Genomic DNA, 19376 nt, shown 5'->3' with positions numbered 1-19376 from the left:
AACTGTTAATTTTGATGTGTCTCATTAACATATCAAATGATTTTCAATTTTTCTAAATTTTTCTATGGATAATCTATATGATCTAAACTTTTAATCCAACGATGAATTTTGTAAAATTCGTATTCGTTATAATGTTATTCGTGACTGATCTACCATGAACCATTCAATGAAGTGGTCCATATTAGAATTTATCTGCTTAGTGTCTTAGAAGATAGGAGGAGTACTATATTATGATAACATTATTACACTTTTTGACCTGGATGTAGGGTCCCTCTCCACTTTTTCTCTTTTTGTCTCTTAATCACTTTCTCTACCTATCACAAAATTCATAACCAATCAGAAAGCAGAAAGCCTCCAACTAGGAAAACCAACTGGCTCAATACTATTCTAAAATAAAATATCTAACTCACTCACTCACACAACACACACACTCACACTTTCACCGTACCTTTTTCTTCAATCTCAACCATGTTTTTTCTATATATAACACACCATACTCTTGACTCTCTTAACACCAACCAACTCAATCTTCAACACATACACATGTTTACAACTAACAACTCTTCCAATTCACCACCTTCCTCAGTACCTTCATCTTCCTATGAAGGCTCTCATGGGAGGTTAGTATCCAAGATTTACGTTATTTAATAAACTGTTAATTTTGATGTGTCTCATTAACATATCAAATGATTTTCAATTTTTCTAAATTTTTTTATGGATAATCTATATGATCTAAACTTTTAATCCAACGATGAATTTTGTAAAATTCGTATTCGTTATAATGTTATTCGTGACTGATCTACCATGAACCATTCGATGAAGTGGTCCATATTAGAATTTATCTGCTTAGTGTCTTAGAAGATAGGAGGAGTACTATATTATGATAACATTATTACACTTTTTGACCTGGATGTAGGGTCCCTCTCCACTTTTTCTCTTTTTGTCTCTTAATCACTTTCTCTACCTATCACAAAATTCATAACCAATCAGAAAGCAGAAAGCCTCCAACTAGGAAAACCAACTGGCTCAATACTATTCTAAAATAAAATATCTAACTCACTCACTCACACAACACACACACTCACACTTTCACTGTACCTTTTTCTTCAATCTCAACCATGTTTTTTCTATATATAACACACCATACTCTTGACTCTCTTAACACCAACCAACTCAATCTTCAACACATACACATGTTTACAACTAACAACTCTTCCAATTCACCCCCTTCCTCAGTACCTTCATCTTCCTATGAAGGCTCTCATGGGATGTTAGTATCCAACGAGGAGATGCGTCTAGCAGAGAGTTGTCCAAAGAAGCGTGCAGGGAGGAAAAAGTTCAAGGAAACTCGCCATCCGGTGTATAGGGGTGTGAGGAAGAGGAACTTAGATAAATGGGTGTGTGAAATGAGGGAGCCTAACAAGAAGACTAAGATTTGGCTAGGCACTTTTCCAACTGCCGAGATGGCAGCCCGGGCCCACGATGTTGCTGCACTGGCATTGAGGGGCCGTTACGCCTGTCTCAACTTTGCAGACTCTGTTTGGAAGCTCCCTAAACCTGCCACCACTCAAACAAAAGATATACAAAAGGCTGCTGCACAAGCCGCTGAAGCATTCAGACCAGACCAAAATTTAATGACTAGTGATGTTATCACGGCTGAAGCTTCGGCCACTGCAGAGGAGCAGAGTATGATTTGTATGGAAGAGGGGGAAGAGGAAGTGATGAGCATGCCTGAGTTGTTGAGGAATATGGTGCTAATGTCCCCTACACATAGCTTTGAGTATCAAGAGTATGAAGATATGGATGTAGAAGACTTTCAAGATGAAGAGGTATCGCTATGGAATTTTTAATTTTTCTGTTGATGAATGGAGTTTTTAAATTTCAAGTGTTTGTTTGCATTTATTTATTTTTGGTAAGATCTCACCCCTTTTATTCTATATGGTCAAACTATCTGTCTATTTATGTATATTGGCATTTGGTTACAGTTTCAACTTTTGACATAGAAGGTAAAAGCAGGGTTTTTTTATACTTATTCTGCTCTTTTCTTTTGTAGGATTTTAAAAAAAGGTCCGTAACCATGACTTGGGTTGCGACATCAAAGTTTTTATGTCTCTGCAACCGCAACAGTACCATGATTGGAGTCCATTAGTCGCATTTTTCTGCAATATCAAAGATTACGATCATTACCGCGACTGCAGACACTGTTCTTTTGTGCCTGGTATCTTTGTTTTAATTCTTGGCGGGAATGGTGCAAAGAGGTAAAATGGTCATTCTATAACCAACAGCAGTCAAGCTGACTTAATAGACAAATTAACAGGAAAAAAAAAAGGCAAAACTTGCAACACTTCATGGCATCTAGCATAAGTAAAGCACCTCCCAAAAGGCTACTATTCTAACTATAATCAATCTATTGAATTAAAATCTTACATATCAAGTGATCAACTAACTGACTCAGCAAACTATTCTAACAAAGTAACTTGTTTAATTCAAAAAGGCTACTCTTCTAACTATAATCAATCTATTGAATTAAAATCTTACATATCAAGTGATCAACTAACTGACTCAGCAAACTATTCTAACAAAGTAACTTGTTTAATTCAACTTCAACTATATTCTAACTATTATTATAATAATAAAACCCCTGAATACAACATGAAGCTTACTTGGCAATCCTTGCTTCGAAGATGTATATCACGTTCTTGATAAGGTTTCCAGATAAAATTCATGAAAGCAAGTTCCTGCCAATAATACAAGAAAATGAATGAAGTAAACAATTGTCACCAACCAAAAGGGAATGGAACTTAAATTTTTGTGAAATCATTCAAAGATAATGCTGTCAATCTTTGATCACGGAAAATAGTGGTTTGTTTAAATTCTGCTATAGCTGCTATAGCTGCAATTTGACAAAACTTCATACTATATATGGCTGAACAATAGCGATTTGTCAAAATTCTGCTATGCTATGGCGTTGCTACAACATCTGGTTGAAAACATTGCTCCTTTCATGCATTCCAAATGAGCTGTGAAAAATTTAAGGGGATTATGAATGTTAATTTAAGACATGAATTACGAGTCGGACCTATTTTCAAATCGACCGAGCTCCCCTTGCATGCAATGATGTGATGGTGAACCTCTTATTCTAATTCAGTGCTCTCTGAACCGTGCGGGAAGGTTTACCATCACACGGCTCACTAACTTGATCTTCGGCGGGAACCGTATGCCCGAACAGGCCTGGAAAAAGAGGTACTGACTCCCTCTCCTTCTACAATCTTAACTCGTTGCATATAATTCTTCGATGACATGATGACCAGAATGATCATAAGTGCCAAACCTCCATTGCGACATTCAATTGTGGGCAGTTAAATTCACAAACTTTGACATGAGACCCTGTGACAAGATGACCACACAACAGACAATAAAAAAAGGTTCCCTCTAAAGACATCGGATGATTGTAAAGAAAAATGAAGAAATTAATAGCTTAGACAGTCAATGACTGATTGGTGCACATTTTTCAAACTCAGTTCATAATGACAGGAATCATATAACTCATTTAAATTCTATAGATGGGATAACATTTAAGACAGTGAAACAAAGAAGGGAGCTACATACAAGAAACCTCACACCAAATAAAGCCAATGAATCAACAACCTTCAGATAAATCAGTTTTGTCTGCTAGAGTATTTTGGGAAATGAACAATATGCAAAACAGGGGAGTTTATTACCTGTTTATATATTTTTTAAAACTTCAAGAGAAAATATGAACCAAAAATAAATAGGTTCTTCATTTTATTAAACACACCTTGAGATTATGTTTTATATGAACCATCTTAAGCTTCTAATAGCATTCCCTTTTTTACGCAAGGTATCAATTAAAACAGTGAAGATATAAATATGTACATGTATACCCTCCTTAACGATAAAAAGAATGTAAAGAAAGATATTCCCGATTATGGTTCTAGACAATGGTTGTGTGACTCATCTTGAAACCCAAACATGGCAACCACATGAAAACCAAAGCAAAAAAAGCATCCCATCAAGAGAATCTTCCACGCCAGTTAGAAAACTGGAGGATAAGAAATTCCTAATACAAACAATCTTAAAACACAATCCTAGAATATCCTAAATAGATGGGAAAACAAGGTAGTAAGCATCCCCTCAAGTGGAAAAGTTACAATACACTAGGTAAGTTTTCGATCTACTTGACCGCCACAAAAGTCATTTCACCGCCACCTGTGAAGCACTGACACTCATCAGATTAGGCGTCTCCCAATATCGGACACATGTCGATATCGGGCCGGGATCCTCTCCAGTAAGGATTTCACTGCAAGGGTCCAGTGTGTATTTTATCCTCACCATTCAATGTTTTTTTTTATTACATAACCAACTACAAAAAAATAATGTGTGGTTGAGATTAAATTGTAGACACTTTTCATGGAAGAGGATCCACACCTGTCAATATCTGACACCGACACATATGATTACATTGAATTATGTCAGTTACTCTAATTATTATCGGTGCCGGTGTGTCAATGTATGTGTCCACTGTTTCCGTGCTTCATGTATTGCCAAAGCTAGCATTTAATCTAAGCTGGTTATCGAAGCCGCAATTTAACACACCGCAGATTTTGAATTTGGAGCAATTTGGCATAACCGCGGCAGATTAACAGCTACCAGCTGCTCTTTTCTTCAAGTGTGTGGATCCAAAACCATGAGCACCCTAATTGCCATGAATAGCCGCTCCTTCTATTTACCCTAATTTCAAATTTATTCATTGATATGAATATATGTAATTTCATCATAAATCTTCTATTAGATTGTTAATTTTCTTCATCTTGCAAGAACTATACCTACACTAATTATTATTTTTTGTCTATATTGATTTTGAGACACAAACCTGGCAATGTGATAATTTTCAACAAACATCAATCCAATCGATCTGAAAATGGTGTATTGTTGGATTTAGGGTTTTCAAAAAATAATAATTAGGGATTTTTAATTTCGAAGCATGAACTGAGCAAAATAATGGAATAATAAGCGACTTACCATTAGAAAAGAAGAAGAACACGGCGGAAGGAGAAGTCCGGCAAGGTGGTTCCGTCAACAAAAACAATTCTGGTTCGAAAACAAAAATTAAGAAAATGAGTGAAGTTGGTTAGAACTGGGAGAAGAAAATGGTGCATAAATAAATGTGAAAAAGGAAAGAAGAGAATATCATTGTGCAAAAGTGCTGCTATCGTCTCAAGAGGTTGAGAGCTCTGGCATGGCACCAATGTTTGCAATATTTGTTCACAAGAGTTAAATTAAAGTAAATTTATGAAAAACGTGTTGGTTTTAGTTCAACTGAGTTGACATTTTTTAAAATTAAGAAAATTATTTTATGAAAAATAAAAAAAAAAACATTAATTTTTTAACATTATAAATTTTTCATTGTTAGAAAAATTACATAAGTTATAGAGACTAGGAATAAACCCGTGCGTTGCACGGGTTCGATTAAAATATATAATTAAAATATTTTTATAAATAAAAAAATAATGATTGTGATAATTATAATCACATATAGTTAAATAATATATATTATTTTAAAATATGATTATGTTTAATATTAGTATATGAGTAAAAAAAAGGTTGTTTAGAAATATTAGATTTTTTATTATATCGTAGTTTGTTTATATTTTAATGTAATAGATCTCTTATAATATTTCATAAGTTTGAAAGGATGTATCATTTTTTATTTTATTAGTGTAATCATATAAGATTTTAGTTTTCTTTATATGAGTTGCAATTTTATAGTCAAATGTCACTTTGTTTTTTATTTTTGATGTATTCCTTATTTTATTATTTTCAATAAGAGTTGGAGGCATACCTAATTATACTTGTAGACAATATTGCTCATGAGAAATGTTAAAATAAGTTTTGATTATAGAATATGATTCATATATGGTGGCTTTGCCTATTTGTTCCGCGTGATCTCATTTTTTGAAAATTATGTATCAAATAGTGTATTTGCTTACTACGTTCTATGCAATTTAAGGTTCCAAATAGCTTATCTACTTACTCATCTCTCGTTCTCTTGGAGTTTATTCTCACTATTCACTTGGTGAAATTTTATTCCAACTTTATTAGTCCCAATTTTTTAGTCTATTGGTTGGTTCACATTTTTTTTTGCTTGGTCCTTTTGTTTTTGGTTTGTTTTTCTTTTTCTTGGCAAGGTTTGTGTCTCTTCAAAATTATTGTTAATTTTTGTCCCTCTTATTTAATATTTTCTTGAACATTTATTTTATTTTTCTTATTATATTATATAAACTCGAATATTTGTTGTTGTTAATATATAAGTTTGGACGAAGATTTTATATATTTGAATTTAGGTTTAGTTATTTGGTTAAGGTAAAGAAAGTCTTATAGATGAATTTAAGATTTAACATGTGTCATCTTCTTATTTGCTTAAAGAAATGTCATCTTATTCTTATAAATATTCCACTATTTTATTTTCAGCCGTAACGTAAACAATCTTTTAGAATATGTACTTAATTTATCCAAAAAATTATATTATTATGTAAATTAAATTAATAATTTTTGAATTATTGGTGAATTTTAGTTGTGTGTAAATATGTTTAAATATATGTGTGATTATATTTTCTAAATATATGTAAATATATTTTAACATCTACGGTTTTAATAATTTCTAAAATTTATTTTGACAAATGAGCATCAACAATTTTTATTTAATAATTTTTGTCTTTTTTTAATTTAATTTAGAAAGTTTTTAGTACAATTCTAAGTGGGAGGAAAAAGTATTTAGCACAATTCTTTTCATCGATTCATTTTATGGTTGTAAGAATAAGATGACATGCGTAGATTAAAATAGGACCGTCTATTAAAATTCATATATATTCATATTGAACCATCCAGGATTAGGCAAATGTTATACGATAAATGCATGAAGATTATATATTTGGACAACCTCTAAGTCAAGTTGAATCAATATACTTCTTGCATGTATTACAATTATAAGAACCGCATGACTTGAGTGTCAACTACAAAAAAAAAAACTTATTTTAATTTCTACTTTGTTTTTGTTTCTATATTTCTCTTGATCGAGATCAAGTAGATCACCTACACATTGTAGACAATATAATATTTAAAAATGAGACACATATTTATATTTCTAAATTATTTGGATTGTCCTCTTTTAATTGAATGCCTCCAACATCAATATACCCTCGATCTATATAAATTTAAGGCACTTCAAAATCAATAAATAGAAGTCTCTTTTATCCTCTTCAACTTATTCACATGAAAAAAAATAATTATATTCCTATTAATCAACAATTTTTTATACAAATCTTCTACCTTATATAAAATAATAAATGAAAAAGAAAATAAGAAACAAATAAGCTAAAACATTAGACTAATAAAATAATAAATGAAAAAGAAAAGTTGTCTAATTACAAACATTATATCAATAAAAAAAATGATGGTTTACAAACTCCCATTAGAGTTAAATACACATCCTTACATAAGGTGTCATTTCATAGGCTTTATAAGGAGCAAGGATGCAACGTAAGCAAAAATAGAAGTATGTTTTATCCTGTTCTCCTCCTTCACATGAAAAAATAGTCATATTCATATTAATCGATTCAACTCAAAGTTTAATTAATCATCGAACAAAACACCGGTTGATATTTAAAAAAATATCCAACCTAAAAAAGAAATATAAAAAATTATTAGAGATGTTCTAAACTCAGAGTAGTAGAAAAATTCCAATTTACAAACATATTAATAGGCAACTATCACATATAAGTATATCAATTTCTTAATCAATCACATGTAGACATACCTGATATTCTAAGAGGTTAGACACCATCACCTACCAAGGACAAAAACCAATATACTTATGATGTAACTATATATATGCACACGATAGCTTTTAAATCAATTCAAGAGACTATAATGTGTAACTTTAACATATGGAAGGTGAAGATGCATAACTTTTTCTCATGGAGATGTCAGACAAAGAAACCATAGAGTTTTTGCCATGAGATAGATAAATTAAAATTTTGTTAAAACATAGAAGCTAGACTTCAATGTAAATTTACATATTCAATATGGTGGTGATAATTAGCTTTTGGGTTAACTTTATATAGAGCTTGTGTTTGATAATTAGCTAAATTTACATATTCAATATTAGTGTCTCCAAGAATTCTTTGTTTTCAATTGCATTAATAGGGAATTGTAACATACAATATATATTTTAATAATATATTGCAATGCAATTAATAAAACAATAACATGATGCATCGTTCCACCTTTCATTGCTTGCAATTCATTTTTGTCTCAATTCAACAACAATACGTTTATCATTTTCACCATATGCTTAATTCTTTTTCTTTTCTATTTTGGTTTAATTTTATTTTTCTTAGTGAGGTTTATGCCACTATCCTCTCTTTAATTTGTTTGCATCTTTAATTTTATGTGTCTTTTTAAGCAATGTAATATCAAAATTAGTAGTTAAAATATTGGTGTAATAAAAAAGTATAAATTGTAAAGTAGTGACTAAATTGTTACGCCACTTTTCCTTCATCAATCAAACAAAATATTTGTCTTAGAAACTAAATGGAATCTTACGATTTTTCTTAGTGACTTAAATGAGTTTATTCTAAAAGTAATAAAGAAATTAAAATACAACTTAGCTCAATTGCAAACTTGAAAACCTTCGTACCAGCCCAATCCACTTATTTGAATCCTAACCAAGATGATTAAGCATATGAAAACACCTCTAACCAAGTAGAGATTAAATTCTTCCAAATTTGCTTCATACGACCAACTTGTATTACATTTCCAAATCTTCTCTATTAAAACCAAGTACCACTAAAAAAAAGTTAAGAAATTGCAGTTATATATATTTTTCATTGTCGCAATGTTATTCTTGAATATACATTTCATTGCTATATTTGAAAGAAAAAAAAGAACCTATCCCAAAAACAATGAGGAAAATACATTTGAAAATAGAATTACATTTTTCCTTGAAACAATAAGATAGTGTAGTTGATTTACTCAAGAGTAGACATGACTTGATGAAATTACTACAAAGAAGGTTAGAAAACACAAAAAAGAAAAAAATAAGATTACAAAATATGAGACCATGGGCAAGTAGTGATGTGTGAGTATCAATATTTATAAAGACCATTGTGGTAAAACATACAGTTTTTTTTATATATAATTATTGAAAGGAACTCCAACAATCATGAGGGTTAATTGTATAATATAATAATAATAATTTTGCAGTTATAGTTGCATCATATGAATACCTAAGGGTCAATCATAATTGTTTTTATCCCTTGTAATTAATCGTTTGATTGTTTTTTTTTTTTGATAAGCTAATCGTTTGATTGTTGATTTAACCTCTTGCAATGTGTAATAATATATTAATATGATTTATCTTGGTTTTTTTACGTATGAATGTTTTATTGATCCATATATACGAATTAAGTTTTTTATTTGGGCAAGTATATGAATATTTAGGTTACTCTTAATTATTTAGTCATTTACGTTTTCTATTAATCCATATTTATCATTTTATATATGCCAAAATATAGTCTTTTGGAATTATGGGGGTTTCTTTTTCTATTCATGTATTAATCATTAGACATGAAATTTAATTTGTGGAGGATAAATTTTATTTTAGATATTTTTAATAATAATTAAGAGAAGTTGGTAAATTTTCAATAAAAATATGGAGTTTTTTTAGAGGTGCCACATCATCACAATGAAGGCCTATGAGCAATTCAACCTTCCTTTTACTAGTAAAAGATACTCTTGTGTGATCTCACGTGACCAAATAATTTGGATTTTGTCACCCTCACAAAAGTGAAATAAGTATTTTAAAAAATAATTAAATAATATTTTCTTTTTAAATTATTAAATGATTTGATATTGTTTTGTGAATGTGACCAAATTCAAATTATTTGATCACTTGACCACATAATAGTATCTATAAGTTATAATGAAAAAAATGAATTTGGGTTTATCGCTTTCGGTTACTCATGATGATCTGAGTAGGCCCCTAATAAGTCTCTCGTCGATTAGCATAATGATGGTGGTTTTACAAGTGCACAGAATCTCTACCAATTAATAAAGTGATGAGTTTATCGTTTTCTACAGGGATTATGTCAAAGTTACTAGTTTCGCTTAGAAATATCGATAGTTGCCTTCGCTTTGTTTGTTTGAAAGGTATCTTTGCGGGTAATACTAAATGACAAGAAAGTAAATACCGAAATTAAATGACAAAAAAAGTAAATATTGTGTGTGACCACGCAGGGTGGTTAAGTGTTGTCGGATCCCTCCCTTACTCCTGCTTGGTGGTTATTCCCTTCTTTCCCTCTATCAGGAATTAGACTGTTGAAAATAGGTTAGAAGCAATATCATGTCCTATTTCTATTACAAACTGTACAGAGCCTAGTTAGTGGTTACCCTTACTCTATTTAAGTTTCATCGCCCCAGGTACCACTTTTTTGTTAAAAATGTTGGTATCATTACCTTAGTAGCTCCATGTGTCATAAGCCGCCACATGTGCCTCTAACTAGTTATAACTCTGTCAGGTAGAAATTATCATGCGTTCTAATCCTATATTAAGACCTCATATACTGAATTTAATGGTCTCATCTTGGCCCTAGCATACCGTCCTTCGTTCAGGATTACTAGCTTCGTTTCCTATGCGATATCCACTAGGTCCTTAGATTTTATTCTAATGTGATCAATATTAAAATAAATATAAAACCGGACAATAAAAGAGTTTGCAATCAGAAAGCAATTGAATTTATACCCAAATTGTACAAAATACAAAACCAAGCATTCGTAAGGGAGTTCCTCGACTCCACCTAACCTAGGAAAAATAAATTACAAAGACAGAAAGAAAAGAACCTTATTGGCCTTGGAGTTCCTTGTTCTCCTTGTCTCCTCTTCAGAGTTCTCCTAACTCTAGAGTGAATATCACTGTTGTTGAGTGATTTCTGAATGAATAATAGTGGAGGAAGAAGGCTCTATTTATAGTTTTTCAGCTGGGTTTGGGCTTTTTCTGCGCGTCCATCGCACCCATCGTGGCCACGATGGTCTGTATTTTCGCCTCATCGTGGCAACGATGGATCATATCGTGGTACAATGAAAGATTTCTTCCAGATATTCTACGTGCTTTTCAGGTTATCATTGTACCACGATGACAAGTCATCGTGGTACGATGGAATAGATTTGTTAAAGATTTTCTTCAATTTAAACCGTCTTCTCATCGCGCCACGCTGGACCTCATCATAGGTAAGATGGCTTGCGTTGTTTATTACATTTTTGCCTTTTTTTGCTGTTTTTTCCACTTTTCTTGCTTTTGAGCCAAGTAACTTCACTTTTCCAGGTATTTGCTTGCTTTTGGGCTTCAATTGCTATTAAAACTACCTAAATTAGTACTAAAAACAACATATAATTGACTGTAATCACATAACAATCTCAATTTGTCTTCAAGTAACATAGATGAGATCGTTATGACTAACTTGCGATAAAATGATGAGAGAAGAAATGAGAGAATGAGAATAAATAAAAAGAAATGTTCCAATTTATAGACTTTTTGGTTCAATTTCATTGGTTCAAGTAAAGTAACAACCGCTACTAGTGGCTAATCAAAATTTGTCACCATTGACTATTACCAAAAACCCAATAAATCAGACCACCATCTAGGTCCGCTACTTAAGTAAATCAATACATAATGATTTGGTCCAAAACGCAACAAAATTTGCATAAATACGGGGTATTTTGTTTCATTTTTCATTCATTCACAACTCATAAAATGAAGATTTTAGAATTTTTTAAAAAAAAACACCCACCTAGCTGCAGTCTACTACAACTGTTGGAAACTGAATCCTTTTTAGGATCCAAGTTGATGTTACACTGGTTAATCTGAAGCACCAGCTGAGTCAACTCAACAGTCATCCCCACTTCGACGATTCAAGAAGGGTGGTCGATGTCGAGTATCGTCGTCTGTCGATCTGCTCAAACGGAACTATACGTCTTGTTCACCAACATGAAACATCAAAACGCGACGATGTGAGAACAATGTTCTCTATTTTCTCCCAGTACAGTACGAAGGGATCAATTGATCTAGACACTACGCTGGTTAGATCAGTTAAAGCTATAGTTCAAGCTTGATCCGTCCGAGGACCTTCAATGAAATCGCGGATTGCATGGTTGAACCTGAAGAGGATGAAGTTGAAGCAGTAAATTTATCTGATTCTTAGTCTTGCTTGTGTTAAATTTATGTTTTAAATTTACGATCTTTATTTCCATTGTAATATGTCATTGTTTTTATCGAATATTTATTTATCGTAATTGTCAGAGTTCTTTAATTTCTGTTCTGGTGTTGTCTGCTACTTAAGTAGCGAACCAGTCTGTGACATGAAACGAAAATGATAACAGTAAAAGCAGATCGAAATTGACACAAAACATAAAAAAAACTATGATACGTAGTCTTGTTTGTGTTAAATTTATGTTTTTAATTTACAATCTTCATTCCCAAATGTAATATATAATTGTTTTTATCAAATATTTCTTTATAGTAACAATCTGCATTTTTTTATTTTTTGTTCCGATGTCGTCCGCTACTTAAGTAACAGACCAGTCTGTGACAGGAAACGAAAAAAATAACACGAAAGTCACCTCAAAATTGAAACAAAACATAAAAAATACAGTGAAATAAATTTGTTACAACGTAAAGCAAATTAATTTTATAAATTAGACAGAAAAATTACATCAACTTGTACATTTCGTCAACTATTTCAACTTCAAAATGAATGAAAATTTCCTCCAAAAAAAATTAAATATTACACGTTAGACGTGAAAATAACATCAAATTTAATCAAATTAACAATAACGACAAAAAATATGAGAATGTCTCAGCATCCTCTTCATGTTTTGTTTTTGGTCTTACAGGTAGCCACTTAGCTACTCCAACCGAAAAGTTTAGGAGGATAGAACAGTCCCATTTATGTACGCGAATGTCCCGCCTGGGAAGCTCTAGAATCGAGCTTGGTAAAACCTGTTTCGGCTAGTCATATCGGTTTTAAAAATCTCTCGTCGATTACCATATCGTTCCCAACCATGATGACTAAACAACACCAGTGAAAACGGTATGAATAGTCGACGACAGACTATGCGGCTGTTTACAGACGAAATGAGAAAAATTAAACTAAACTAACTATAACTATCACCAAAGAAAGAAAAAAAAACATAAGAAATGAGAGGAGGGAGAAGAGAAGAGAAAAGGGAGTATATGTAGAATTTTCAAAAGGTTATTGGCTAGAGCTATGACATGGTCGCATAAGTGGCCGATCAAAATTAACCACTCGGTAGGGCTTTGACTGAGGCAGGAGATCTGACCACCAATAATTGACTACTTAGGGTAGCACGCAGGGTTTTTGAAATTTGTCAAAAAATTTCTCATTTTTATAACATCTGCTACTTAAGTAGCGAAAAAGTAAAATATGAAATGACCAAGCCGCTTAAGAAGCACAAGAAACACCATAAGATGGAATGTTGTGTTTTCTTAAATATACGTCTATTTTATTTTATTTTTGGTACATAGATGAATCATAAACTCACACACACAAATGAGGGAGATCGAGTAACCATAGTCATGACATTCAACCTAACAATTTCGGCATTTTTTGCCAGTTAAACTAGGAGTTGTGGACAAATATACGTCTAATTAATAATATTAAATAAAGTCAAATATTATCGTAAAAAATCAGAAATAAAAAATTACGTAGTTAAACTCAAGTGATTAATGAATTTTTTCTATCACGAGTTATTTAATCGAAGTCGAATTCAATTTTTGACATAAACAATTTTTTTATCAAATTTTAGTATCTCACGAACAAACTCTAAATTTTCGAAACACCTCACTCTATTTTGAGTCTAAATCTAAATTACTAGGTGTTCTTATTTTGAGAACCAAATAGTTAATAATAATAATAATAATAATAATAATAATAATAATAATAATAATAATAATAATAATGTACATAAAAAATAATAATAATAATAATAATAATAATAATAATAATAATTCTGTCAAAATAATAATAATAATAATAATAATAATAATAATAATAATAATAATAATAATTCCTCCGGCCCTTTTTATAATGAACACTTTGAAAAATTACACAGACCAAGGAAGCACGTTTCACATAGATATATTCATTTAATACTCAAATAAATTTAAATGTATTCCATGTATACCCTCATTTAATTACTCTTAATTCAACTAACTTACTTATTTTTAGTAGTCTCTTTCATAATAAATAAGGGTATAAGTGAAATTAAACATTTTTTTTTATAAGAGTGAAATTAAACATTTTAAAATATTTAAAAATTAATCAAAGTTTCTTATAAAAAAGAACAAACTTTTTTCTCAAAATATTTCTTATAAAAAACGACTAGAGGGAGTAATATTTAAAAAACAAAGTGAAATTGGAGCTCTGCAAATTCATAAAAAAAAAAAAAAAAAAACGATCTTTATAAAATGACCCACTAAAGTTTCAGCCAAAAATAAGTATATTCCTTATAATACTTTTTCTTAATTATATAAATAAAAAGTCTAAGGGTCCGTTTGGTGCGCAGGATAGGATAGTGATAAGATAGGATATAAAACATGATAAGGATAGGATATGATATCAGCAGGATAACAGTTATCCTTAGTTATCCTATCTTGTGTTTGGTGCACACATGATAACAAACATGATAACTATTATATCATGTTTTTAATACATACTTGCTCATAATAATATGATAAAATATATAAAATATTTAAATGACAAAATTACCCTTGTAAATCAATTGTTATTTTTTAAAAATTATTTTGTAATACTTTGAATTTTTTAAATAAGTAATCAAATAACTTTATATAGTTTTAAATAAAAAACATGAGAAAATAATAAAGTTTAATTTTTTATATGAATCATGATCAAATAAATAACTCAATGGTATATACATGTTAGATAAGCTAAATAAATATATGATATATCTCATACGAAAATAATAAAAATACCATTGCAAAATAATTATATTTAATTTCTTATAAAATTTAAATTAATATCCATATTTTACGATTTTTTAATAATTAGTTTACTTTAAAATATTGTAATTTTAGTATAATTTTGATTTTTTTAGATTATGTAAATTACAAAATTACCCTTGTGAGAAAATCACTTGTATATTTAAAAATTAATTATTTTATTATTAATTTACTATCAAATTATTTTATTATTTATATTTTATTAATTTTCATTTTTTTTATTTTAAAATATATTTTATAGAATAAATTAGTAAAAGAATATTTTATCCTATCCTGCTGGTAACCCAGCTCAAATTCAGGATAAAAATTTTAACTAGAGAGACAAGATAGGATAAGCTACAGGATTAACTTATCATATCCTGTTGTGTCACCAAACACTGGACTGAAACAGGATATGATACAGTTATCATATCTTGTCTCTTATCCTGTGCACCAAACGGACCCTAAAAGGAATGAAGAGCTAAAAATAGCATATACCTATGATTTCTTTAAGGAGAATGTGGCACATGTTAAAGTAATAAAAATAGAAATTATGCTTTAGAATTTGTGCATTTTAACTTTTCAAGCATTAAATATCTTGTATCATTAAATGCTAAATTTCTATATTAAAATACCTTATTATGTGTCATATATGTACATGTTAACAAGACCCTTTATTTAATAACCTAATATTGTGGTGGATGATGTAGATATATTCCTATGATTTTCTTTAATAAGATCTTTAGAATCTTAGATATTTTGACAAGTGTTTCTCTTTGTTAACGTTGCTGCTCATTTTGAGCCAAGTGTTCCTCATTGATTGTCCCACACAAGCACACTTTTTTCTCTCTTTCCTCATCGGTTTCCCTTTCGCTTTCCGAATAATTCATAACCAATCACAATTCACAAAACCTCCAACTTGGCAACCAGCTCACTCATCACACAAAACACACACACTCACATAAAGTCTCTCTTTCCTTATTTATTCCTTCAAACCCAACCATGTTTTCTCTATATATAGCACACACCTTACTCTTCAATCTCTATATATAGCAAAATGCAGCAATTTGGATCCTCGGCTGCAGAAATGTCTGCTGCGATCTCTGCTGCTCTGTTTCCAGCCACTAGATTAAATCAACGGCATAGATATAAACTGGAAAAAAATAATAATAAAACAGGTGAAAATTGACTACTGTCACCGCCTCACCGATTCACAGTAACTCCATGACAAATTGATTCTCTTGGGTGCCAGTGGTGGCCAAAACATGACGACATCATTCTCGTCAAGTTGAAAGACCAACAAGACAGTGTGCTACATAGTAGCTGACCATGTCGGTGGCGACTCGTTGATTTTGCAGAAGCGACTCATTGATTTCAACAGCACACGTTGACTGCAATTGGTGCAATTGCGGCATGGCGGCGGCAGTATCTTCGTTGAGTTTTTTTTATTTCCGGTGATTATTTCACTTATTTCAAACTAATTGTTTTTGAGAAAGAAGAAAGCAAAATGTCGAGATTGAAATTAAAATTAAAGATTCACTCTTTTATCTGAAATTTTCCAACTCCACCTCAGATTATGAAGAAACGCTCAAGAGCAAAATCTTAGGTATATAGCTACTTTATCTTCATTGTGGTTTGTTGTTTCCGTCTCCTTATAATACAACGAAATAGAAGGGAAAACAGGCAAGAAAATTAAAGGGTTTTTTCCTCTTTTTTCTGGTCAATTTTCACCTGTTTTATTATTTTTTTTCCAATTTATATCTATGCCGTTGATTTAATCTAGTGGCTGGAAATGAAGCAGCAAAGATCGTAATAGACATTTCCGTAGCCGAGGATCCAAATCCCAAAATGGAGTCATTCATCAATAAATGAGTTATAAATCAATAAATGGCAACTATGGACCCATTACCACAAGTCCACTTGGCCTTAAAGTCGTTCCATCTTTATGAAATAGAGCTAAAAACAATTCTAAATCTAATACTAATAGTAGTCAAGTTTAAATGTCATGATAGTAGTAGTTTGGTTATGTGTCATATTCAAGCCCCGTTTATAGAAAATATATATGCCTAAAAAATTTAAGATATTCTGCTTTGGATAAATAATTAAATTCATGCAAAAAATATTTTTATCGAGAATCGATTCTCTCCATTGAGAGAAAAATTGAGGAAATAATGTGTGCAGATCATATCACTACCATTTCATCTAATAATAAATCAAGGGTCAAAAATTAAAACACATAAAACTTTGTCGTTTTGCCTTCCCTTTTGCTTCCATGCTACCTTTCCGCTTTCTTTCTCTTCATTTTTTCTATTTCTCAAATTCTCCAGCGTAGTCAATCAAGTTGTCATCAACCATATTTATTACTTTCACCGTCTCCACCATGCTCCACATGCATTTCGGCATCGTAGGTGTTAAGTCGTTGTCGTTACCTTCATTGTTGTTACCATTGACTTTATTAATTATTGTCGTCGTCGTTACATTGTGCATCATCGTTGTTAGTATGAAAAAGAAAATTTTATTCTATTCAAACAATTCTTATACAGTATGAAAAAGAAAAATTTATGCATGAAAATCATTTTCCATATATCATGTTATGATATGATCTTTAGAAATACGGCACATACACACAAAAAAAAAGAAACAAAAAAAACTAATCTAACATAAAGAAATCACTCAAAACCTTTAATATTGTAAGTCCTAGAACTATATGAGACTTCAGATTCAATACATTTCATTCATAATAATAGAAGCAATATAAATAGGAATTACATTAAAAATATTGTGAGAAGCATGAGATAAATTTGCATGAGAGCGGTAGTTTGTTTGTCGCTTAGTAAAAACAGCTACAAAGCTGTTATAGTAACTAAGTAAGGACGTTCTACAATCCTCCATAATCGAATCATACTTCGAGTTAGTAATTTTAATACTGTTCACATCATCGTCAACCATTTTGCAATCCATTTCAAACATAGACTTTCCGATAACCAAAACTAGCAAGCCATTGAAAACCTTGATTCAAACTCCACGCTTCCGTTTCCAGTCTTGTCATCACAAAATCCTTTGTGTCTTCCATGGCTGTAATAAAATTACCATTCTCATCGCGGATGCAAACTCTTATGCCTACCATATTTTCTTCCATAAACCTGCTGCATCAAGGTTGCATTTTGCAGATGGAGGGCTGCCATATCAAAACCTGTTGTTGCTGCTGCATTTGCTGCTCTGCAATAGCTCTAGAAAGCACCTGCTGCCAGGCCAGCAGCACTCCTCGTGCGCGCGTAAAAAGAACCTGTGCAACGGTCTCTGTTTTTAGAGTTTGGCTTTGCTCCATTTACTATATATCCTCTATTTGCTGTCAATTTACGAAAGAGAGATAGACACAAATACAATATTGATAATTAGTGAAATTCACCTATTAAATCAATCTTATTAATCTATCATTTGTATATATTTCTTTTATAAATGAACGGAAAATGAAGGATATAGTAAATAAATAAATAAAGTAGACTTAATTACATTTTTTATCCCTTATTTTTATTTTAGGTTTCAAGTTGATCCCTTATTTTTTAAAAGTTTCAAGTTAGTCTCTTATATTTTTTGTCGTTCAATTAGTTAGTCCCCTTAGTCCCCTCCCGTAATTTGTTTTACTACTACTGTTAAATTTGGACATGTAACAAACAGAAACCACACTTGGACAGATAACACAGGAAGGACTAATTAATTGAACGATAAAAAAGTTAAATGATTAACTTAAAACTTTTAAAAGATAAATGATCAACTTAAAACCTAAAATAAAAATAACGGAATAATAGTGTAATTAAGTCAATGAAATAAAGTCACATTCCTATTTTTGCCATATAAAAAGGATGCAGATTTTCTGCAGTAATTTTTCACAAAGTTTTCACATAGTTTTAAATTTGGACCGTTGATCATGGATCGGACGGTCCAGATCAATGCAATTAAAAAATCACATGAAACAATTTCTACCACACGTTTTTTATCGAATGGCTGTAATGCAAAACTGTGTGGAAACTATGTCAAAATAAACTGCAGGATATCTATTTCCATATAAAAACCTTTCTTTGTCCTTTTTGTTTGCAATTAATGGACTTCATAGAATATTATATACCGACCAATACCAATAAAAAAAGTGTAGATATTTTGATATGAAAATATCTATATACTTGTGAAAGGGATGAATAGCCAAAAATAGTAAATTCCTGTGAATCATAAATAACCTTTTATAGTATAGATATTTTGATAACATACCTTAAAATAATAATAA

General features: G+C 31.0%; 1 protein-coding gene and 1 long non-coding RNA gene across 2 annotated transcripts; one reads left to right on the top strand and one right to left on the bottom strand.

Moving 5' to 3' along the window:
• The first annotated feature begins 505 nt into the window (after window positions 1-505).
• Window positions 506-4830, top strand: LOC123905899 (dehydration-responsive element-binding protein 1A-like). The gene is made up of 2 exons (XM_045955674.1): window positions 506-1829; window positions 2054-4830. The coding sequence occupies exons 1-2, from the start codon at window positions 1119-1121 to the stop codon at window positions 2147-2149; spliced, it is 807 nt and encodes a 268-aa protein (XP_045811630.1). The 5' UTR covers window positions 506-1118; the 3' UTR covers window positions 2150-4830.
• LOC123905900 lies at window positions 2598-5252 on the bottom strand. The gene is made up of 3 exons (XR_006808575.1): window positions 5044-5252; window positions 3080-3387; window positions 2598-2738 (listed from the first exon to the last, which is right to left on the bottom strand). It is a non-coding gene; the product is annotated as an uncharacterized LOC123905900 (long non-coding RNA).
• Window positions 5253-19376: the final 14124 nt, after the last annotated feature.

This window comes from Trifolium pratense, linkage group LG2 (genome assembly GCF_020283565.1).
Source record: "Trifolium pratense cultivar HEN17-A07 linkage group LG2, ARS_RC_1.1, whole genome shotgun sequence".
Taxonomy (NCBI): Eukaryota; Viridiplantae; Streptophyta; class Magnoliopsida; order Fabales; family Fabaceae; genus Trifolium; species Trifolium pratense.
This window is presented reverse-complemented; position numbering and strand designations above follow the sequence as displayed.